This window comes from Anser brachyrhynchus, assembly GCF_964034855.1.
Source record: "Anser brachyrhynchus genome assembly, chromosome: 3".
Taxonomy (NCBI): Eukaryota; Metazoa; Chordata; class Aves; order Anseriformes; family Anatidae; genus Anser; species Anser brachyrhynchus.
In genome coordinates, this window is record NC_137696.1 from 56143533 (window position 1) to 56167963 (window position 24431).

The 24431-nt window shown below is 38.5% G+C and overlaps 1 protein-coding gene across 5 annotated transcripts in view; it reads left to right on the plus strand.

Annotated features, from left to right (window-relative positions):
* SASH1 (SAM and SH3 domain containing 1) overlaps nt 1-24431 on the plus strand; it is a gene marked incomplete at its 5' end in the record, with an annotated part of 518822 nt that overhangs the window by 159455 nt on the left and 334936 nt on the right. Inside the window, one exon of one of the 5 annotated variants that reach the window (XM_080584021.1) lies at nt 22026-22113. The exons of 3 other annotated variants lie outside the window; for them this stretch is intronic. In XM_080584021.1, coding sequence (XP_080440147.1) covers nt 22053-22113 — 61 coding nt within the window. Of the gene's footprint in view, nt 1-22025; nt 22114-24431 lie in introns of those variants that run through there. One more of the 5 variants, XM_080584013.1, reaches the window with a different exon arrangement.

Sequence of the window (24431 nt, forward strand, 5' to 3'; positions counted from 1 at the left end):
CAAACAAACAAAAACAATGGATTCTTTTAGTGCCAAAAGAGCATGCATTCATTTTTTTTTCTTTCTGCAAAGGAGTGATTTAATAAGGGAGATTTTCAGTAAAATATGTATATAAATACATAAAGAAATACATATTTTATTGAAAAAAGAAAAAGATTTTTTTCTTGCGTAGCCTGTATGCAGAAAGACCTAAATTTAACTGCAAAGGAAGAACTGCAAAATAACTTTAGTGTTGTACATTGTGATCTGAAAAGCCTGAAAGACTCATTTTTAGAATAAGCAAGTATTTTTGGAGAAGGAATTTCTCAGCATGGGTCATGCTCACTGTCATTAGCAGTCCCATCTGTTGCAGGAGCAAGGACTTATTTGTGGACAGCTGCTGACTATGCAGATGCTGCCTTGTTTATAGATGTTCTGGCCTGAAGTAAAACATGAGTGTATGTGCACATGGAGCATCTTTTACCTGTATTTAGAGTATTGCTTCGTCTTTGGTAACAAAAATAGTTGCTAAGATTGTGCCTGAAGCCTTGTTTAGCATTTGCCTGCCTGACAGGCCATAAAAGACTGTTAATGTGCCTGGCATGTGTAAAAATAGGTTACCTCCTACAATAGTCTGTTAGAAATAGCCAGCTACCTGCTTATCAATCCTAGTCTGATTCCAGCATCAAATGGGAAAGCTCGTATTTGGAGGATTGGTGCACATGCAAGTGTACATTGAAGCCTCACATCATCCTCCTTCCATCCAGGTCCTGTTGCCTTTGGAAGATCACGTCAGGGCTTATAGGTTTGCTGCAGCCCCTCTCTGGACATAGCTTTGACTGCCACTGGAGTAGATAACATTGCCAAAAGCAGCTGCAATGGTATTTGGCTACAGGTAAATTCCAGAAAGTACAGGTGTCATCTGTTTCCCTAGGTAGAAAATACAGCTTAGTATATTCACCATGAAATAGAGCAAAACTGTGGTACAAAGGAAAGACAGTGAAATCAGGCTTCCATCAGGAATGAACTTGATTTACTCGTGTTTTAAAATGAACTGGATGGCATCAATCAGTTTTAGTCTACTGTTAAAATTTCATTTATTTTAATGTACAGAGAAAAAGGTATTGAAAGTAATCACTTGAAAGTGCTGACATAAAATATTATACAATGTATTTTTCCCAGATTTAAGAATGAGTCAATAGAATCAAAAAGAGATAATCTGCAGTTTAATTTTATCACCTTCAAAGCATGTATAGTACAGAAGATACACACACTTTTTTACCAAAGACGAGTATACAGTTATTTAAAATGAATGAAATAAATCTGGTGAAAGAGTAAATAGCTTTTAATTTAATATGTAATCTGACAATATGCTTTAAACTGAGGCATGCATTATGTGTCACGTTCATGATTCAGATTTGGATGAGTCCTTTAGGTCCCCTTTTCCATCTCACTGCTCTGTTCCCTCTGTCTTGTCATTGTATGATTTAAAAAGGAAGTTTAATTTGTCACGTGCTACATGCTGATTTGAGTGACTTCTAAGTTGGGTGGGATTGCAAAGGTTTGACCCTCCGTCACTTTACCAGGATAGTGATCATCACAGCATTCCTACAATGAACAGTGGCCTCTCTTTGTCAGATAAAACCTATTTTTGTTGCCTCTTGGAAGGGAAGAAACACAAGGGGGTATTTCTGCACCAGCACATCCTAAGTGTGAGACCTCTATGCATTAGAAAAATAGGGGGGTTGATCCTTGCAGACACAACGTAACTATGTATTTTCAGGGTGAAAATTCAGGAGACCAGTGTGCCTGGGGAAAGAAAGTTCAGGAGAGGTGTTTTAGCAGGGAAAAAGTGATTTCTCTTTCCAGTGGCTACAGCTTTATGGATTATCAGTAATAAATTTATTGATTCCCATTTTAAGACTAATTAGAACATTTGCCTCCCTTACTTATACAGAGTAGTAATTTCATTTTAATTCCCATACTAAATCTATTTGTAGTTAGCTTATACTCAGTTTTTCTCTTGACAACGTGACTTTTGCTTTGATGTCTTTTGCTCTTGCCAGATGCCTGTGTCCCCAAGTGTTGCTCTGGTTCCTATGTATGTCCAGTCTAGCTTCTACCTTCCCCATCTGGCAGAATTTTCCTTGACAAACATATCTACACATACACTAATTCACACACACACATAATTAACTCCTGTGCTCTTATGCTTTTACAGTTGAATCATCCTACTTCCCTTTTAACCCCATTTAAGTGTTATGAAATCATTACTGCCCAGTGCTAAGAACCTGTCCTCTCATGAAGAAATATTTCCCCTGCCCAATTCAATAAAAGCAGAACACATTAAAGGTGCAGATGACATTTAACTTCCATTCAAGATATCTGTGAAAAGTGCAAGCAGGAAACCCTATAACAGTTATAATAATTCTCTCCTTCAGTCAGGAAGTTCTCTTTAGCCCATATTAACATCTTACACTAATTGGGGAGGAGTCAATAGATTAGTTCATGGGTCATTCAAAGTCTGATGATGCAGTGACACACAAAGGTTTTCTCCGAAGAGTCATTACCTGATTAAATAATCTTTTGCCAGAGCCTGAAATTCTGTATTTATTTCTAGGCTCTTTTAGAAGGCTTTGGAAGTGAAAGATGTGATGGACATATCCGAGAGATAGGGTGCCAGAAAATTAACAGCCAATGCATAATCAATATTTCCAGCATCTATTGATTTATGTCAGTAATTACTTGGTAACCCATAATGCTGACTGTTGTCAAAATAGTCTGCACTTTATGGTGTAAAATACTAGCTGTGCCGAGGGAATCCTTATTTATCTCAATAAATTAAGTGTAATAGTGATAATGCTAAGCAAGTGTTTATACTATATGGCACCTTTGACACTGGCCAGAGAGCAATTCATTCAGAAGGTTTCTAGGCATGAATTAGTAAAGAAAATAGGAATTCCTGTCAGAAGCAGACAGCAAAACCCATGGGTTGAATCAGCCTGGGCAATGCTGACCTAGAATATTGTTGAAATACAACAAGTCAGCTTTCCTGAAAACTCACACAGATGCTGTTCTGTTTGGCATTTGTATTTTTTATTATTTTTTTTTTTTCTAAGGAAGCAACAGTCTAAGTTGCATTGCTAGGAAGCTCTTCATTATCTGGTAAATGACAACACACACAAATTGAAATGCAGCACTGAATTTCTCAATTACCCAAGTTACTAGTTGGTACCTGACTCTGAAAACAGGGGACCTGCAAATTTACCAGTTAATTGCAGCTCTGTCTCTGATAGTTTGTTCTGAGCACTTTTAAGAACAGGTGCTTTTGAACGCTTCTCAAAACAGGTGCTTTAACTTGCCAACTACATAATGCTTTTTCAAGCTGTAACGTATTCCTAATTTCATTAAAATTCACAGGAAGCTGTGAATTCACAGAGGATTAGAGTCATGGATTTTCAGTAGCTTACATGTATGCTAAGCTTTCAAAAACAAACCCACAGAAATTGTGGCTGTGTGTCCTGGTAATTGTGGGGCAATATTAAACAGTAGTTGGCACAATCACACTCTTGTGTTTCAGTCCATTTTAGGATGTTTACAGAGTGTCCTCAACTTTATACCTGATTTAGTTGTAATGATGTTAATTATCACAGCAGTAAATCATGTATTGAAACACTTGACTATTTAAGTGTTCACCTGTTGCCTGAGTGTGTTCTTGTTTTGTTTGTGATAAACACCTTCCTTTTCTGGCTCCTCATTTTTGTGTTAACATCAGCAAAATTTCCAAGATTTTTGAATAAAAGCATAAAACCTGTTTGTTTTTTTTAATAAAAAATGAAAAAAAAATAAAATGAAAAAAATGAAAAGAATACTAACACAGTCTCTGATTGATTTAGACACGAAGGCAAAGGCCATGTGTTAGTGCTATCAGTACTAGAGCTTAAAATGCTTAATGGAAGTTGTTAAACTTTATTTTTTTGCCATGATTTAATATTGGCAAAAGATTTTTGCTGATCCATACTTCTGTAAGATTAAGTGTTCAATTTAGCAGTGTAGTTTGCACAGTTGAAGCCAGGCAGGGGTGTATGAAAGGTCTTTTACTGCAAAAGTCACCAAAGATGTAGACAACAACATTTTATAGCAGAAATACTCTGGATGAAAGATGTTTGACCCTTACATGTTTCCTCCATTGTTCTGAGTTAACATGCTAAAAAAGGTCTGGGTGTCTATTATCTATGTTTAATATTCCATTATATCTGGTTGTCACATAACTCGGTTAAGTAACAATAATACTGTGACACACACTGAATCTATTAAATTAAAAGTTCAAGTGTGAAGCTATGGTGAGGTACCACAGTATAAGACTAGCAGATATTCCTCTTTTGTTTCTATTAAATCCTTTATGTAGTTGTTTCATTTAAGAATAAAACATCTGAAATAGGAATCTAAAATACCTAAAAGAATGTGTAGATAGATTTGGGGTAATTTATATTATTAGAAATGATGATGTGTATGTATATATGTGTGTATATATATATATAAGAAATTAAAAATTGTCATAAGGAGTAAGACAGTTGATAACAAAGAAAATGCAAGACCAAATAAGAAAACATGAAAGAGCTCTATGTATGTCAAAAGTGTATGCTGAATGTTTTAAAGGCCTGGTGGACACTGAGATTTAAGGGGAATTATATACTTTTGTAAGTTTATTAGCTATGAACACCTGAAGTGTTTTAGTAAATAGTTTTACAAATTAAATGGCAATAGTATATGTTGGACAAAACAAGAGAATTAACAAACTCAGGAGCACATAATGAGATCATAAAGAAAAATACAATTTGGGAATAGAGGTTTGACAAACCAAATTTCTTTTTTTCCTATGTGAAATCCAAAACCTGCCAGCTTGACTTTACTGCAGCAGGAAGCAGCCTACAGTCTATTGGAAACCACAGTGAAGGATCATGTAACTACATCAGGAACACTGAAGAAGAAAAGCTACTGGTAGCAAGGTTATATGTTCCTTGGCTCTGCTGGTTTTGTGCTTAAGAAAATAGTACGTAAACTGTTAGAAGTTTACAAAGACAGCATTTATACATATTTTTTTTTTGTCTAATCTGGAATAGACAGATATATCAGGAGTTAGATGGACCTATACAAGTTATTTTAATTCATTCTATCTGTAGTCCTCATGAAGTTAAGATAGAATTATTTTCCTTTGGTTGCATGATTCTGAACAACCAATTTCCCTGTCTGACATGAGAAAAGGAAATCACAGGATATACTTTTCCTTTAAGTCAATTAGTTTCTGATTTGTATTTCAAGACTATGTTACTTTATTCATATATATGATATATTAGAATCTTGGATTTTGGTTGATGTTCATTTACAGTAGTTAGTATGATGAGAAATTAGAGAATGTCCTAAAGTGTCTGACAAGAACGGGTGGATAAAAGAAACAAGCAGTGTGTCCAGAGGATAATGGTTTGATAAAATTAATTGGACTGGGCAGAAGAGCTCCAGGTAACTCTGCCTTTTCCAAAACTCTTCAGTTGTCCTGATGACACTTTTGTGGCTAAAATGTCAATCAGATAGTCAGTCCCTTGAGGGACTGACATATATTTTTTCTGTTTGCTACAAAATTAGGATAGGTACAGCCTAGAAACTAATTACAGCCCCTGACACCAGAGAAGGGTCAGGCAAAATAGTGTTTGGGAGGGGAGAAGGAGTTGGTGGGAGGACCAAACAATGAAAAAAGAGGGGCTCCAGCTCACTGCAGCACAACACTGCATGCCTATGGGGAGGACTGGGGGCATGATTCATCCTCATCCCCACTGGAGAGGCAGGGCAATGTTGGTGAGTTCCCTTCTCCACCTAACTCCATTCCGCTCTCCAGAGACCACAGTGTTTCTGCTTGTGTTGGGGAATGGTTTGTGAGCTTCCTCAGACAGCTCTTGTTTTTCATCTTGGACAGTTTGACTTCTTTACCCCACATAACAGTTGGGGGCTGAGTAGTAACTCTGACCTACCTGGGGTTTCAACAGACGTATAATTCACTGGTTAAGTCTCCTCTGGAATTAACAGGAGGTTTCCCTCCTTCTCATCCTGGAATACGTAGATGAGCAGCCTTGCTTTACAACTTTTCAGTTTTCCTCTACCTAAAACAAGTAAAGAATGAGACAGTTTCCTAATTTTGAGTTAACTATGTTTGTGGGGGAGAAAAATTACAATAAAATAGTGTATGCTAAAACTAGAGCCTGTAAAGAACAAATTTGGGTCTTTCCTTGAGGAGGAAATAGGAAGCAAATGAAATATGAACCTTTGATAGATCACATCTGCTGAAGAGGAAATGCATATGATGTAGTTAGCTGCTGTCATTCAGTATTTCATTTGTAATTGGTAATACTACAGTCAAAAGACTTGAATTAAAACCTTCATATTAACTTACATTATTAATACATCAAAAAGTTAAATAGCAAAAACAAAAGTTCTGATAGTTTTTTCTTTTTTTTTCTGAGTTGCATTATAAAAACATCAAATCTTTCATTTTTATCAGAAATGGGTGTTAATATAATTAGTTACTGTGAAACAGGCTTCACTGGGGAGAAGCAGGGTTGTGAAGTTAGCAAATGAGGAGAGATAACATTGCAGCCTAGATTCAGGATTCTTTTTCATTTTATTTTTATAGATGAAACCTGTTCATTACAGAGAAAATAAATTAAAATAAAATAAATAAATTAGAAAACTAATAGCTCCAGAAAGATACAAGATATGAAGAAGAAAGAAAAAAAAAAACACCTCTCTGTATGTGCTTCAGTCTGTGACAAATACAAACTACCTTTCCCTCACTGTCAGAAGCATATCTCTGAAGGCTGAAAATATTGTGGCCACAGCTGCAATCAGCAGATTCTGCTGACATGTAAGAGCAGTCCTGCAGAGAAAGACTTGGAGGTACTGGTGGGTGATAAATTGAACATGAGCCGGCAATGTGCATTTGCAGCCCAAAAGCCAACCATATCCTGGGCTACATCAAAAACAGCGTGGCCAGCAGGTCAAGGGAGATGATTCTCCCCTTCTGCTCTGCTCTCGTGAGACCCCACCTGGAGTATTGTGTTCAGCTCTGTGGCCTCCAGCACAAGAAGGACATGGAAGTATTAGAATGAGTCCAGAGGAGGGCCACAAAGATGATCAGGGGGCTGGAGCACCTCTCCTATGAAGAGAAGCTGAGAGAGCTGGGGTTGCTCACCCTGGAGAAGAGAAGACTCCAGGGAGACCTTATAGTGCCTTTTCAGTACTTTAAGGGGTGTATAAGGAAAATGCAGAGAGACCTTTTCCAAGGGCATGTAGTGTTAGACAAAGGGGTAATGGTTTTAAACTGAAAGAGGGTAGATTTATATTAGATACAAGGAAGAAATTATTTACTATAAGAATAATGAAATACTGGAACAAGCTGCCTAGAGAAATTGTCAATGTCAGTGTTCAAGGCCAGGTAGGATGAGGCTTTGGGCAATGTGGTCTAGTGGAAGGTGTCCCTACTGATGGCAGTGGGGTTGGACTGGATGATCTTTAAAGGTCCTTTCTAAGCCAAACCATTCTATGTCTCTGGGATTCTATGAAGTAAGGCTCAGCTTCAAAAAGAAATGCATCTTTTTGACAAAGAGCTTAACCTTGAGCTCTAGGGATGATACGTGAAGGTCCAGCTGCATATGAAAATGGACATAGCGACACTCAAGAAGAGTTTGAATAGCTATATGGTCTACAAGAAGAAACAAGCAAGAAATTAAATATTCACTTGTCTGCCTGTGCACCAAGGTTTCCATACCAGCTGGAGATGAGGGTTTCCTAATGATATGTTTATGTTTTGAAGGGATATGGTGTTCTTTACAGGCAGATTTTTTCGTGCTTGATGAGTATCTAACATCTCTCTGTTTCCAAGGACCATTGGCTATACACCAACGATGTGTTGATCTTGATCTTAAGGAAAAGCCCCAGTGGCAGCTGTTCTGTATTTTCTTGCATTATAATTCACAGAAGTTAGCATCTCCTACTGTAGCAACTATTTCAAGTGCTTTTTCCAATAGTTAATGTAACTTATTTCTGAGTGTTGAACATATCTGAAATACATATGCCTTTAAGATTTTCCACCTTCATTTTATCACCTCAGGTACGGAAAGTCTAGTTAGTAAGTATAAAGTTTTTTAAACGTGAAATCTGCTGGGGTAAGAGAGCCAAAAAGAAGAAAACACCTATTGGTCTCAATACAGCAAGGCACGTACAGATAAGCATGTATCCCTGTTTGACAAAGTACTTGAGAAAGATGCCTTTATCTTGCTAACCTCAGTGGGATGTAAGCGTATATGTTGTACTCTGAAGCTGGAGCTGCCTACACAGAACTAGCATCACAGAGCTGGAGACTCCCAGCTCTTCCTTATTGATATTTATTCTGATGGGATGGGATGGTTCTGATGGGATAATTTTAAAGAACTGAATTATGGCTGAAGTCTTGACACTGCCAATGGTTTTGAAACTGAAGAAGCTATGGGTGAAAGGACCTTTGTGCCACTTCCATGCCCCTGGTGCAAAATAGAAAATGCAAAATGAGGTTTTGTTGGTAACCCAGATTGGCCTGTGGAAGGATTAAGTCTTGTAGAGAAAGCTGATATTAAGAAAAAGTGCTAATAGCTATAATTGTGGTGAGTGTGGAGTGAAGTACATAGCTAGCTGAACAGCTCATAAAAATAAGCTGTTTTTAGCAAGATTGAAGGACAGGACAAATGTTACCTTTGCCAGCACAGTAAAAATGTCTAGCCTTGTCCTTCATCAAAGGAGTCCCAGGAAATGAATCGAATGCAGTATGCACATACTGTTTTTCTGCACAGAAGCAATGCAAGCTGTAACTAGTGTTGCTGTTGATTTTATTGGAGGTGTTAGCTAACTTGACAGTTTGACCTTTCTCTTCTGATGACAAACACTTGGGAATATGCACTAGCATTTAGCTTGACTTGACTTTTAGTGCTTTATTTGGTGGTACTGCTGCTGCCTTTTGGCTTTTGTGAGGGAAAGTGCCTTTTTTCTTACATTCTCATCTCCACCTGTAAACCAGACCGCAGTGAAGAAACTTCTGCCCTGAAAACATAATATAAAGATCTCCTTGCTGGCAGGATGCTGGCTGCTATTAAGCACAAACAGTCGGTGTCTGAGTATGATCAAGTTTTTACCTTAGCCTTATAAATATTCATTAACTTACATTTTCACTAATTGCTCTAGAGAAAGAGAAAATGTTAATTTTTAATCAATAATACAGCATCCTTGAGAACATTTTACAGTTTAGGAGTTCATTTAAGTCCCAGCATATGTTGTTAATTTTGGCTGTTACATGTTAATTAGTTTGGATTTTTTTTTTAATCAGGAGTAGCACTAGAAATGCAAGCTATGGAACTCATGTTGACCTAAAAATTTCTGAGCACTGGTCAAGTAAGAGCTCCTGTGTAGAAGAGGCAGTATGTAGTTACTCGTTTGAGTTTCCTCGATGAAGTCAGCTGATAAGGAAATTTACTCTTTTTCTTAGTGTAGTTTAACCATCCGTATGTGTAATACTCAGGAATTTCTTCTGATTAGTGATTTCACCATGTTAAGGCACAATGATTATAAAATTGATGGGTTTTTTGAAAGTTAAGTATTTTAAAGCACACAGATTTATTCATGCAGACTATCAATTACTTTGATATCCTTTGAATTAGCATTAAAGTTAGGGGTCTTTGAACTGAAAGGATTTCATTAATTGCAGGCAAAGATATGGAGTCCATAATTCCTTTGGATGGAACTGTCATGAATTTTGAAATATGGCAGAGGGAGTCATTAGCAGAGTGCCATTCACATTGGCTCATCAGAAAGGGAGTTTGATGTGATTGCCTCAGGCATAGTACAGAAGGTCAGCACGGGCCAATACCCTCAGCTAACAGAAATGTAGAGAGTTCACAGAGCTGCATGACAGCTAGCTCCAGTAATCCTGACTCCTCTGTCTAGATGAGTTGTTTCTCAGGGAGAAACCTATTGTCAACTGCTCAAGGCTCTTGCCATTTAAATTCTTAAAGGGATTTTATTTTTTATTATGTGACATTTCTATAATATTCTACATGACTTAACATTATTTTTAGGGGTAGGAGTAAGGTTCGATTAGAGATTAAGGATCAAGAGGATGACCTGCTCCCTATTTCTGTGTTTCACTTCCAATTTTTCTCTGTGTTTAATGTTTTCCTAGAGTAGCTCCTGTGTAATTTCACATATTGTTAAATAAAAATAATAATAATAATAATAATAAATCTTGCTTGAATCTTTGCAGACTGAAAAGATATGTGACAGGCCAGGAAGGGACATGTCTCCACATTTCTCCACTTCATTTAGCAGAGCTTGGGCACAAAAAAAAAAAAAGATGGTTGGAGAGCACCAATCACCAAGTCTCAGTTGTTTTGTGCCTAGGCCACTATAAATAAAAGTGCTTTAGCTTATTCTATTGGTGCAGGACCAGGAGTTGAGGCACACTTGAATGGTTGGTGGCATTTACCTTTCTTCCCCCTGCACCATAAACAAGAAGGACACAATTCTGAGAGCGTATAAGTGCTGGCTGGCAGAGCCAACAGAGGTAATGAAACATCAGAGTTGTCCCGAGGGTCTTTGTCCAATATAAGAAACTGAAAGTAATATAAGTAGATAGGAGACTCTAAACTTTTGCTATCCGTCTCAAAAATAAATAAATAAATAAAATAAAAATAAAATAAAAATAAAAATATGAGATCTTGAGCAGTTTCAGCTGCAGTATTAGATTTAAGTTACAAAAGTTTAAATCTTAACCAGGTCTGTAGTGGACAATGAATATTTCACACTTAATATGGCTGTTGAAATTGTATATATGATTCTGTGACTTCTGGTTGACTCTCAGAAGTCATTAAAATAGGTGTCTGCCTCAGACTTCCCTTATTATTCCTCCTACAACCCCACTGCCCCATTTTAATGTTCAGGTGAATGTCCCCCAAAATGAGAGGCTGAGACATCAAATTGTTTTAAGTGGCCCGGCTTTACAGCTGACACAGACTGTGCATGACTTCATGTCTACAGAGAAACGTAGGTATGAGATTAATTTTTCTGAACCTCATTTATTTCCATTGCTTCTCCAGAATGGATGCAGTTTCTTCACGTGACACTTACTGGTCTGTCTCTACAAGAAGCTATTTGAGATTGACTGAATAAACCACTTGATTCATAAATCTTTCAGGTTACTAAATTGATAAATCTGAAAGGACAAGCAAAAGGATGAGGAATGCCCAGATCAGACTGATTGGTAGCAGAAATTGATCTCACGTAGAGTTTACAGTGCAGTAGAACATTCATTTTTGTGCTGGGAGAGGGAGAGGCTTTCTGTGGTGTTTTTTTTCTGTGGTTGCTATTTATCTTTTTTATACAACTGCCTTTTAGGAAGTGTGTGAGTGGCACTCAGTCCTGGTTGCATGAAAGTTCATGCATAGCCTCCGGGGCTGTGAAAATGTTCAGTTGATAGTCAAAATAGAAGGTAGGTCACTTACTGCTAGTCATATTTAAATGTGATGATACTTTTTTGGGAACTGCTTTCCGTGCCATTACAAGTACACACACTTTTTTACCCTTTTAAATGGCACTTCAGGTTGTAGCCACGTTATCTCTCATAATCAAGACTTAAGCTTTTATGTATCCTGTCGGTGTCAGTGTAAACAGATTTTTTTTTCGAGCAGTCAAATTAAAATTGCACACCATCTGTCTTGTCCTACTATCATTCAATAGTACTTTGGTTCTCTGGTGGTCAGTGATGTTTAAACCTTGACCAAAATTTACTTTCAAAGTGTTACTAGCTTTTTTGTTTTTGTTGTTTGTTTTTCTTTTTTGTTATCTACTTACCTATATTTCAGTATCTGGAAACTTTCTTATGCCATGTAAGTTATTTTTCACTTCTGAGCTACCTTTTTAGGTAGAATACGTTCTGTTTAAAAAACTACAGATATCGTCATTCGTAAAGTTGAACTGGCCAATGGTGATACAGCTTTTATCTATGACAGCATTGCTTCCCAGCAGGGAAGATGCAACAGCCCCATTTTGAGGGAACCCAGAGATGACAATATCATCATGAGGGAAGAAAGCAAAGTGGATGACCAGCTGGAGAGCACATATATATGTATATATATATATATATACACATATATAACTGTGTCTGCGTGTGTATATATATATATGTAAAAGGATAGACAATTCTGATAAGATCAAGGAGTGGTTTATTTTGGTCTGGTTTTCTAGTTACCCCAGAAATCCACTGAGCAACCTTTTTTTTTTTTTTTCAGATGTTGATTGAATCTAAATATAAATCCAAAGTAAATTGCATATCCAGTTATTCCACACATGGGAAGAAAATGCATAAATAAGCTTAGAATCTGTTTAGATTTGTTTTTTAATGTTCATTTTATTACACATGCCCCCTGACAGTTATTTAATTTTAAATGGTTTGGGTTTTGAGTCATAGATTTTGAGCACATATCCCTTCAAAGAGATTATCAGTGCTGCTGTATTCTTAAATAAACTGTGATGTAAATAAAGCAAAGTAAAAATGCTTTAGTAAATAAATTAAAATGTGTTTAATGTTGTAGTTCACAAGGCTCAGATAATTTTAAACATCATCCTATTATTTTCAAGGTCTTTCCTTCACTTCTTAATATTTAAAAATGAAGTACATTAACAGTATTTTACTCTAAATGAATAGAATAGAAAGTATAAATTAAATACATACAGTGCATGTAATGAGGTAATAAAATACTAAATGCAGTATATATAAATTTACATTTACTGTAAGCTGATTCCAAATCCTGCATGCCAAATTCAAATAAAATTCTCACTATGCAGATGACTACCTCAAGTACTAATATAAGGTCTGCTGTGATGCAAACTTGTATAATTTGGTCTAAAATGGGTTTAAGGGGAAACAGCTTTGGTGTTAGTGTAAGTTTGTATGAAAACAAATCCAACTGAGGTGATGGGATAGGTGGAAATAATTGAATACAGCAGATGTAATAATATTGTTTATTTGTTTTATAATTTTTTTTGGTTGGATTTTTTTGTTGTTGTTTTTTTTACTTAGCCTTTAAATTAAAGAAATGAGTCAGGATCTTAGTTAAAATACATATTTCAAGGCAAAAGCAAGATAGCGACAGACACACGGAGAAACCAGCACAGTAAACATACTGGGATGTTCTTCTAGCACAAACTCTTAAGGTAATATTTTGACTCCTGTTAGGGCAGTCCTCCAACTTTGCCTTGTCTTTCTTCAGGTATCCTCATTAGGAGTTAGAGAATGCAGAGCATTCCTGGGTTCAGCCTTACTGGTGAAGAAAGAAATTAGCATGGAAGCACTCAAAATAGTTAGAAATGTCACCGCCTGACATTAATTTTAAAGTAAAGATCCCAGCAACATTGATTTCTTTTTCAGATGTTTCAACATTTTCAAAGCCACAAAATGATCTCTCTCAGGCTATCAAAGGCTGTTTTAAGATTATCTGAGCTCTTTGTAAGAAGAGTCCTTGAGGATTCCCTGCCATTTTTGATCCAAATGTGTAGCTTTCATATTGATTGAATTGAAATTTTCATGAGAATAAATCTCCTTGTAGCATCTTTCTATTTTATACCTCTGGGTAAAGCTCTGCTCCCCAGACCTCAATTAAATCAGCATTGACCTTGCAACTCTCAGTAGAAAACACAAGAGTTCATCTAGTCACTTTTTCCCATGTTGTTTTTAAAAAGTTGTTGTGCCCTCCAGAACTGTAGAAGCAAACCTCTAAAAATATATCCAACACACACCATTAAAGTATTTCAAATGCAATCTCCATATTAAAGAAAAAAATTATTTGACTCAATGTGTTCCTTCTGGAAATAGTTAAAATAATAGAGAAGTCCATCCAAAATAAATTTTCCGTTCTTGTTTGTACTATTTGCTAACCTGAGTTCTCCCTGTATTTCTGACAGGGAAGGTTGCATGCTACTGGAGTTTCGTTGGGTTCAGTCCACCAGCTGGGCTGGCTGCTGGGAGCTGGAGCACGATTTGCACGCTCCTGCACAGCTCTGGGCTTGGGGATTTCCTTGCCAGGAGCCAGAGATCAGGGAGACCAAGAGCCTTGTGCCAAACTGAGCTTGCATAATGGGAATTATTGGGATAGGACAGAAGTAGCATAAGTGGAGCAGGGTACAGCATAGGAAGGTTTTAACTGCCAATTGGGGAAGCAGGTGTGCCGCTTATCACTGGGCTTGGCCAAACCGAACTGCAGGCAGTGCAGCCACTGGGTCTCAGGATGCTTAGCTTTGGTAGAAAATAAGTTCTATAGGAGATATAGCTGAAGACTGGGGTGCTGAAAGAAGTAAACCCTCCAAATTTCATTTTTTCACCCTCAACTCCACAGAAGGACTTATACATGCATAGAACGTACACAGAATACAGACCTAAAGTAAAGCTGATGCTTCCTGATTTCTGAAGACGGAGGGATATTTTATTTATAGCATAGAAGCACAGATGTTCCTAAATACAGAATGAATTTATAGCACAGAAGCACAGACGTTCCTAAATATAGAATGAATAATACAAAGCCAGTTCTAATTGCATTGAAGGCACTGCATTTTCCATGTTCTTCTGTACACTTAATTGAGCGTTAAAGAGAAACTGAAGCATATTTGCATTGTGGTTATTCTGACTGTAAAATTGACCTCTTTGGTAATTTTAAGAGCCTGTAATGTTTTTTTCATATGTCTAGAATATGTTACAGGTGTTTAATTTTTCTTCTTTTCCATTTTTCATACAAAAATTTTGAAAACCCTTTATTATACATTGATGTTGAACAGTACTACAAACCAAACCCTAATGACCATTCCACAAGGTTCACTAATGTTTGTAGATTTTAATTATTAACTGATTTTCAGACTCATCTGTTCTATTACTTGAGGGGCTTTTCACTCCCTTTCCCCCCCTCCCCCCTTCCCCTTTTTTTAAGTTGAGGTAACTCAACTTAAACTTGTTAAGACTTGTTAAGTCCATGGTCAGGGAGAACTGTTCATCTGTTTTAAATTTCACTGTTCTGGATTATTTTTTGATTTGGATGAGTACTAAAATCATGTTCATTATGGACTGGGGGAATTTCATAGCCTTCCCTGCTATGTGTTCTTCAGTAAAACTTGTTTCTTCGTGTGCCATCTGCAGAAGTCAACTCCAAATTCATTTGTCCCTTTATATTTACAAACCAAATTAGATGTTCTCACTGGCTATTTTTCATCTTTCTTGTAACCATTTGATGTAACAGTGCACGCTTTTTGTTTGTTTGATTGATTGTTTTTTTCTGATCATTGTCTGTTATAATTTCATGTATTATAGCAGAAATTGTAGGATCAAAAACTGAGACCTGATAAATTCTCTTCTCAGTGTACTCTGAGCACTTATTTGTCTCCAGTCAGACTGGTGTTTTGTGTTGATTGTAGTTTTTTCTTCAGCTGCTAAAGGAAGGCAAGAGGAGTTAACATTTGTTTTTCATTTTACTAAAAATTGTGTAATTGGAAGGATTCTGTTAGTGTTAACTCAGAGAGAACTGTGGCCTGGTAAAAGCAGGGCCAAAAGAAAACAGAAGATGTAATTGGACTTAAAGTCTGGAAATCTGGGACTCAGAAGTTTTCCAGTCCTAGTGTGATCTGCTGTGCCTAACAGAAATAGGTCATGTATCCTGGAAAAGAAATATAAAAAGGTCAGGCATTTTTGGCAATTTGGATCCGTTTGTTCAGGTGTCTTTAGCTTGTACAGAAAGACTTAGGATACAGGGAATTTATAATCTGTAAAGCATTTTATGTAACCAGCACACAGGAGATAGGTGGGATGTGATGAGCTGTTAGGCTAAGCATCTGTCCACAAGCATTAGCATTAGCTATTAGGCTAAGCACGCAGCACCTCTGAGCCTGGCAGGGAAGGGTCAGCCTCTGCAGCCCCTGGCACTGGCTCTGCAGTGCTGCTGAGCTGCCGTCTGCCACCAGCTCCGTCATCAAGGCTGTCACTGGCAGCTCAGACCCATGGCCCGATGCTTCCCAACTCGCTTTACCAGCCTCGTTGCCTTCTTCCTTTAGGATTTTACACCCTTCCGTGTTGGTGTCCTTCTCCCCCTTGAATCCTTCAGCCCCGTCTCAACAGTTGTATCCCATTTGTACGTTCTCTTTCCTTGACACTCTGCTCTTTCACACAGTTCTTTCTCCCGATTTAGTAATTTTCTCAGAAACTGGAGGCACAATTGCACCGTTGGACTAGATCAGAGCTGGGCCTCCAATTCTGGAAACAGAGGCAGCCAGGGCCCTAAGAGACAAAGAGACAGCATCAGTCTGGTTCTGCCATAGTCCATTTTTATTACGGACAATATTTAAAATCATCAATACTTAGTAATGAAACAGTTCTGAAGATTTTGCTTCTGAAAGCACAGATGCCCTCTGGATCGCATACAGCTTTCCTCCTTGCATGAAGATGGACAATTGTTCTATATTTAATCTTTCACTATCTTTTCGAACCATTGATGTTTTTTGTCTTTTCATAACCACTTTCAGATGCATAGCATAGCTTTATAATACAAATTCTATAACCAGGAAATGTATATGTTGCATACATTATGGAGCAAAATAAGTCATATTTGCATGAAGGCATCTGTGCTTTCATTTCACAGCATAACTATGTTATCTTGCTGTATTCATAGAAAAAATCCTTATAAACCAATGTTTATGCAAATGCTGAAAAAATCAGATATCCAATAAATTATTTTTACAGTCTAGAATTACATTTGGTCTGAATTCCTTCCTTGATAGCAGACTGAAAATCTACATATTGAATATCAAGGAAGTAGTCTCTCTATTCCAATGGATGTTGTATACTTATGCAAATTACTACTCGAGTTATATAAATTTAGTTTGAGGTTATTATATGAATAATTTGTTACTTAGTAAAGTGGTTTGTCAGGTTACAAGACATTAATCCTCCAATAGGTCTTTAATTAGAAGAGATGAACTAAATAATTCATAGCTAGACTTGGCCTGAAAACATTTATACTACTCGATTATACCATTTTACATGCAATGACAAATTGTTTTGGTGTACTTCGGAAATAGTGGGACTTAATTAATTACTTCCAAGGTTTTAGACATCTGTGATAGGTTCTTTAAATGCATTAGATTGGAAATTCATACACAGGCTAAAAATAGAGTTGAAGTCCTTGGGGTTAAAAAGCTGAGATGAAAAGAGAGCATTCTGTTTGCAGGAAAGAGCAGGAAGCAGCTGAAAAGAGAAGAGGAATGGCAGCGAACTAGCATGTCCAATTCCCCAAATATTTTTGTGCAAAACTGAGCTGGAAATCATTAATATGTGAAAATGACGTGTTTTAAAATGTGAATAAAAGGAGTGCGCTAATTACTTCATCGCCTTTTACTGATCTGGCCAATTAGATGGGAGAGGTGGCTAAGAAAGGAGATCTGAGTAGGAGCCCTAAAAACAAAGGAAAAAAAGGGATGATGTTTTTCTGTTCTGAAGTCACCTTGCAGATGAGATTAATTAAATGAGTATAATTTAGTAGACTGGAACAGGAGATTCTTTTTCAAGAACACAAGAGAAGTAGGATGGATGTTGTAGTAATCTAAGATGTAGTATACGTCATTAAGTGGTGTCTCCAGATGATGGAGCTGTGAGTCATGCTGCTATTGCATTTGCAGGTAGCAGGAAGAGCAGATAGAAAAGTGTTACAGTCATATGATTATATCAATCTGAGGAAAAAATCATTTTGAGAAGGATATTTATTAATTTATGCTGTGAAGTATTGTTTTTTACAAATTAGATACTTTTTTGAACACAACCTAGGAATGCTACAAGATTGAAATCCATAACCCCAAATCTGGATTTAATCCCTGAAAACAGTCCTTTTGAATATGGACAAATGTCTAATTTTTGCTTTTGTACAGTCAAATTGATGACCTTTATATGCAGCCTCGCAGCTGGGGCACTCATCCGGTGCTCTCAAGCTGTCACTTCAGTTTCCTCCACGGCCTGAGAGACCTCAAATGCACATCACCTACATCACAAGAGGACATCTCAGCTGGGCAAAAGCAGCTGCACCATTGTGCTGAATGCAGATGTATGAGGCCAGAAAATGAGCAATCAAAAGGATGGAACAGATATGTCATTTGAAGACTACACTGTCATTACCCAAATGACGGTTTGAACACCATGCAGCAAGAGAAGGGAGTTTTATCTATGACTGCTTTCTGACTTTTTGCTATAAATACTACTACATACCTACAGGCAGACCTGGAGGTTATGCCTGTATCATTTAGTGGTACAGATATGGCTACTGGGGACAGCCAGAAGTTTGTGAAACATCTCCATGGATGGAGGGCAGCTAAGTGCCGTTTAATCTGTAAATTCGGTGCCTCAGTGCTTGTGCTGCTTTAGACATTTGACACTCGAGTTTCAGGTTATATGTGAAAATACTCCTCTGGCCAAATCACTGGTATTATGAACAGTGGCACTTAGGTTAGCAACCAATATAAAAACATGATGTGTCTGGAAAGAAATAAGAATGGAAAAAGCAGTAGCCACCTAGTAGCCATCGCTGCAAGAGTGCACATACCTGGCCTCAACCATAAAAGATTTCACAACTAATATTTTCTAGTGATCCTAGGAAGACTCAAAATATTTGCCACCTTTGGGATAATTCTAGGTATTATGTAGAAATTTCAAACAAGTACATTAACAAGTAATGAAGAAAGAGTCTGACATCCACCTTGGAAGCAAAATAGTTCCATGTATTATAAAGAGGTACTGATAATAGAAATGCAAAGAAGAAAAGGGATATGTAAGGTCTGAGTAAAACAATTTAGTGATATAAAGGGTAAATAGCTAGAGAGTAGACTTACTGATTGTGTTTGGCTGGTGCAGATATGTGGCTTAGACTGAGGCTGAATTGTATGGGTTACATGTCAGTAAAAAATCACAGCTCACCTTCAAAGTAATCGCTTTATTTCATAACTATACAAAATCAGATGAAATTTTCTTGTTCCATTTTTCAGTCTGAAACACATTTTTACAGATCCCACTTTTTAGCAGGTCAGGGCACTTAGCAGGAGCTGCAGCAAATTCTTTCAATTCATTTATCAAAGCATTTGCAGCGCCCATTATAAAACAACAATAGATGTTAACAAAAGGAAGTTAATCTGTATTCTATAAATAAAAAGCTAGAGAACATCAAAGCTACTTGCAAAGTCCTGTGTTTCTTTTAAGTTTCATTCAGTTTCCCTTCTTTGCATCCATATGACGAAAGTTTATTTAAGGAGCCCAGCTAAAATATTCAATATTGTAGAAAAATAGAATAAAATAAATAAGAAAACAGCCAACGTAAAGAGAAGTAAGAAAAGTGCAGCTGAGTGAGAAAGATGTCAGAAAACAGCTTAGCTGTTGGTAGCTGTCATAAGCCACTGAGGCAAAGCCCTGCAGACAGGCTTTAGCTGGCTGCTGCCCTCCTCAGCATGCAAGGTCAGTGCCCTGAGCAGGTCCCGCAGCACCGCTGGAAGGAATTGCAGCAGCACGCTCACCCACCAGCATCCCCAGCCTCACTGCCTGCCTGGAGCTGAGCCTGGGTCCCAATTAGCTGATGCTGCCAGCATGGTTCCTCTCAGCCCACCCAAACAAAACACGATCTGTTGGCCTTGCAGGGGCTGCTCTGCTTTCTGTTTGAAGTTTTGCAAGCCTGCTATAATCTGCTCTGCTGTTTTGAGTTTGTTCTGAAGGAATCTGGTTGCTGATGGTTGCTCCTCTGCCTCCTGCCTTTGGTAGGGGTAACACTGGTGGGTGTGACACTGAATGATACGCACCAAGACAGCACTGAAACAGTCTTTGCCTAAAAGTCTTAAAGTCAAAATCAACAGGGGAAAAAATGGTTAATCAAGTCTCCCAAGATAAATTGAAAGGTCAATGGCAGAGCTTGAATATGGAGTCTAGCAAAACAGCATCCTCTGCCAAGATAATCCATTACATGTGAAGGATGCAGGACAGAGGCAGCAGTACCAGTAAAAGTCAATGTGATCTACCTCGCTGGAGCCTGGCTGCTGAGATTCAGCATCAGGTAGTGACAGACACAAAGTTCCATTCCCTACAATAAAGCCCATGAAACCTGAGAGAAAATTGTCTAGATTGTCTCTGACATATTCTGAAGAGCTTTTCATTTTAGAGTTTGTTGTGTGTATATTACTCCAGTGTTAATGCATCTCAGTTTGCTTCATAGATTTTTAGGGACGGAACAGGTGTTTGGTTTGCTTGGTTTCAGAAGATACCAAGACAAGTAATATCAAAATCCAGCCCTGATGGCATGCAAAGAGGTTAATCTCTGCTTATATCCTAGGTGAATTCAGCCTGTGACATTGTTTGAAAGTAAGTTAAGCTGTCTTCTATGATTTATGTTTTTTCAAAGCACTTCTTACAGCTGGGTAAAATAGATACCATTTGGATATTTTACTGTTTAGAAAAAAAAAAATTACCACACAAGAGACATCTTTAAAACATTACTTTATGTTGTCATATGTAATTCTTAGCTGTTCTTCACTGTTACTAAAATTAAGAGCAATGTCCATTTCTCAAGCTATTTAAATAGTATTTTGCATTTCTCTTATTTTTCAAATCATTACTTGGATAAATACAGCCATCCTAAGCATACACTGCATTCATGACATAGATCTTAAAACAGTAAGATATTTTATAACCCACACAGGGTTTCCATATTTGACTGTTTGCAAAAACAGCTATTAAATGCTGAGAGTTGGAAGAAATGTAAAATCTGGCACTGAAAGGAAAAAAAAAAAAAAAAGGAAGACTGGGATGCAGGAGCAGTCAAGCTGTGTTCAAGTATGCAAGCTGTGCAACTCCTCAGGTGTGGCCTTTCAGGGACTGGGGGTGGTTTGTGCAGCTTAGAATGTCTTTGTTGGTGTTCAGTGAAGGTAAAATCTTTCTGGCCCACAATGAAGCAAATGAAATTTAATACTCTTTTGCTGAGTAGCAGATTGCTCATGAGTCTAGGAGTTGCTCTTCACAAGTAAGAAGGAATGCTCTTGTCTCAGTTTCTGAATCTGGCCTGAGCTGGCTGTGCTCCTGGCAGACAGGCTCTATATGTGCCAGCTGGGCCCCATCACACACAGATTTCCCCCAGCTGCCTTATAGGTGCCTGTTTGAGCATGGCCCCTTGCTGACACACTGTATGCCTTTGCATTCTGGACAGCAGTAACCCCATCTCCTACATGCCCAAGGAAACCTGGTGCAACAGCCCACCTGCCTCCAGCTCCAAAGCCCACGTGCAGAGGAGGGGTGAAGCCCCCACATTTTGGGGGTGGGGAGGGTCCACAGCCATATCACAGAACCACAGATCGGTTGAGGATGGCAGGGACTTCTGGAGGACACTTGGTCCAACCTCCTGCTCGAGCATGGACACCCAGAGCAGGCTGCCCAGCACCACGTCCAGGCAGCTTCTGAAAGTCTCCAAGGTGGGAGACTCCACAACCTCTCTGGGCAACCTGTGCCAGTGCTCCACCACCCACCCAGCACAGAAGTGCTTCCTCATGTTCAGTTGAAACCTTCTGTGCTCCAGTTTGTGCCCATTGCCTCTTGTCCTGGCTCTGGGCACCACAGAAGAGAGCCTGGGTCCTTCCTCTTTGCAATCTCCCTTCAGGTATTTGTAGGCACTGATGAGACTCCCCTGAGTCCCCTTTCCACGAGGCTGAGCAGTCCCGGCTCCCTTGGCCTTCCTCACAGGAGAGGTGCTCCAGTCCCTTCACCAGAACTGGGCTGAGCTCTCCCTTCCTCCAGGAGCTTTAAGTTTAGGGTGAGCCCAGCCTGTGGGGCTGCCAGCCCCACCTGAGGCCTTGTTAACCTGATGAGGGCAAGGTGGGTGGTTCCTGTTCGGAGGGCATAAAAAGGAGGTCATTCCACCCTCCGTCCTTTGGGAGGTTGGAAGGTGTTTATGGGCATCTGTGTTTGGTCAAGGAGAAGTATAATGGAAAGGACTACAAATGTGCGTTGGGGTGAGTGTTTAGGGACTGTGGTGTGGGGGCTAGGCCTGCGGCCAGGAGGAGGGAGGCTGCCAGCTGGATCTCTCTGGCCAGGTTGGCCACATGTCCTGTGGTGAAAAGGAAGGGTGGTCTCTTGTCCCCAGGAAGTATTGCTCTCCTCTTTTGTAGTACAGCCACCATGGGGGTGCATGGCTCCTGGCAGGCTGAGAATGTAAAGCACAGGTTTGGTTTTGTTTGCTGTGGCTTGCTTGGTTTTCAGGGGGATAGAGCAAATATATGCCTCACGAGTAGGCTGGTCTGTGAAGTTGTAGAGATGTGTACAATACCTCCTTAGCTGAGGTCATAGCTATTTATTAAAGCTCCTTCCCCGAATGCAGGAGGAGGGAGGGGGGCCATGCAGTGGGAGAGCAGGTATGTGCTGCCTGCTTGCCTCCATTGCAAGCACCTCCTGCGGTTCCTGTGTTGCTGTCCTAGCCTGTCCCAGCAGCAAATTCGTGGGGGTCTCTTTTAAGGGGTACGTGTAGGGAAATAAGGTAGTCAAATGAGTGTACTTCATTCTGCAATGTGTGGATGTTAGCTGTCTAAAAGGAGCTTCATCTTCCTTGGAAAATTTCTGGATTATGAATAGAAAAACACACTATTGCTAAATAGATGACCATTGCTACTATATGTGATCGCTTTATCCTGGTTGTAGCATGCAGAACAACTCAAGTTTTCTTATACTTGCCACAGCACTGCATTGACTTTTTGATAGAAATACATCAAATGCTAATACTGACTTGGTGGAAATACAGCATTGTGATTACTGGTAGTATTTTTTTTTTTTTTTAAAAAAAAAGTATGCTGTGGAAACTTACTTCACTGGACTCTTACTTCATCTACTGCTGGTTGTCAGAGATTATCTAAAACACCTTCATAATTAAGATGGAAAATTAATGGTCATATACAGAAGAAATATTCAGGACACTCTAGGCTCTTGTTTGCATATTGTAGTTTCTTGGCTTTGGCTATGTACTGGATTTACTCAGCAATATTCAGTGTTTTAAAAGCTTCATTAGAGTGGAAAACAGCTAATTTTTAAACTGCCTTCTGGTTCACTTGTAGAAATGTTTCAAAAGTGAAATAAAGCTTTTGAAGCCTGCCTGTGCTGAGCCCCTCAAGGTGATGTTTCTTGACTGCTCCTGCCAGACTTCTGTACAGCCAGATCACCTGGTGGATTAAACATGGTTTGCAATTAGGCACAGTTACATGCCTGGTCTCTGCTACATGATGGCAGTCATCCAGCAGTGATTTTGACTCTTATGAAGTTTCCTGAACTTTTAAACTTTTTAAATTAAAAAATAAAAAAATAAAAAATAAACTAACCTCTTCTCACCCCTTTACCAAAGCACCAGTATCTTACATTACCTTCTAGATACTGAGAATTTTTCTTCAGTGGCTTTTGATGTGCTCAAACAGCAGATCTCCAAGGTGGTGTCATTGATATGGGTCTTTCTGAGAATACTAAGGAGAAAGAGTGTTAGGAAAAACAAATCCTACAGTAAAGACATAATGGGAGGTCTCCTGTGGGCTTTATGTCTTCTGCCACCCCAGGAAAGATGTTTACCTCCCCTTTGGGTGATATGACCTTATCTCAGATGGTGGCTGAAGAGTTATAATGTCATACTAATGTTTCTCTCCAGTATTTGTTTATAAATTTGCATAGAGAGCTTTTTTCTCCTTCTCTGTCATCTTTATTAAATAGCCTGGAAGGAGCTGGGGGAGGAAGCTCTATGAAAGGAGGAGCTGGAAATAAGGGGAGAGAGATGAAGTTTGCTCATATCTACAGAGAAACCTCCTTTGACTAGTAAAAACTAACTTTTATCCAAAATGTAATTAAAGTTACTTTGAAATGTCTCTGAGCAAGAACATATGAGGAGTTCAGCTGTTTCTGGTTTGAAATACATTGTGACTGGTTCCCTTAGCTGGGCATGTTGTAGTATACTGCAGTGCTTTTCAGGCTTGCATTTTTTGGCCTTCCTGCAGGTGAATGACGTGTGCCTGGGCCAAGCTTCAGTGCAGAAAGCTCTCCCTATCTGTTGGTATAAGTCCAACTATGCAAAATGTAGGCTGATCCTAATCCATGGCAATGTTAATGTTGAGTGAAATTGCTAGTTATGTAGCTTCTGACACTTCTTTAGTGGTGTATTCTATTGTAATATTCCATAATCAAACTATTCAAAATAACTTCTTATCATTTAAGCTACAAGACTGTATCTCGTATCATAGAAGAATACAAAGGAATATATTAAGTAAATGATATTGAAAAGACGCAAGATGTATGTGGTCAG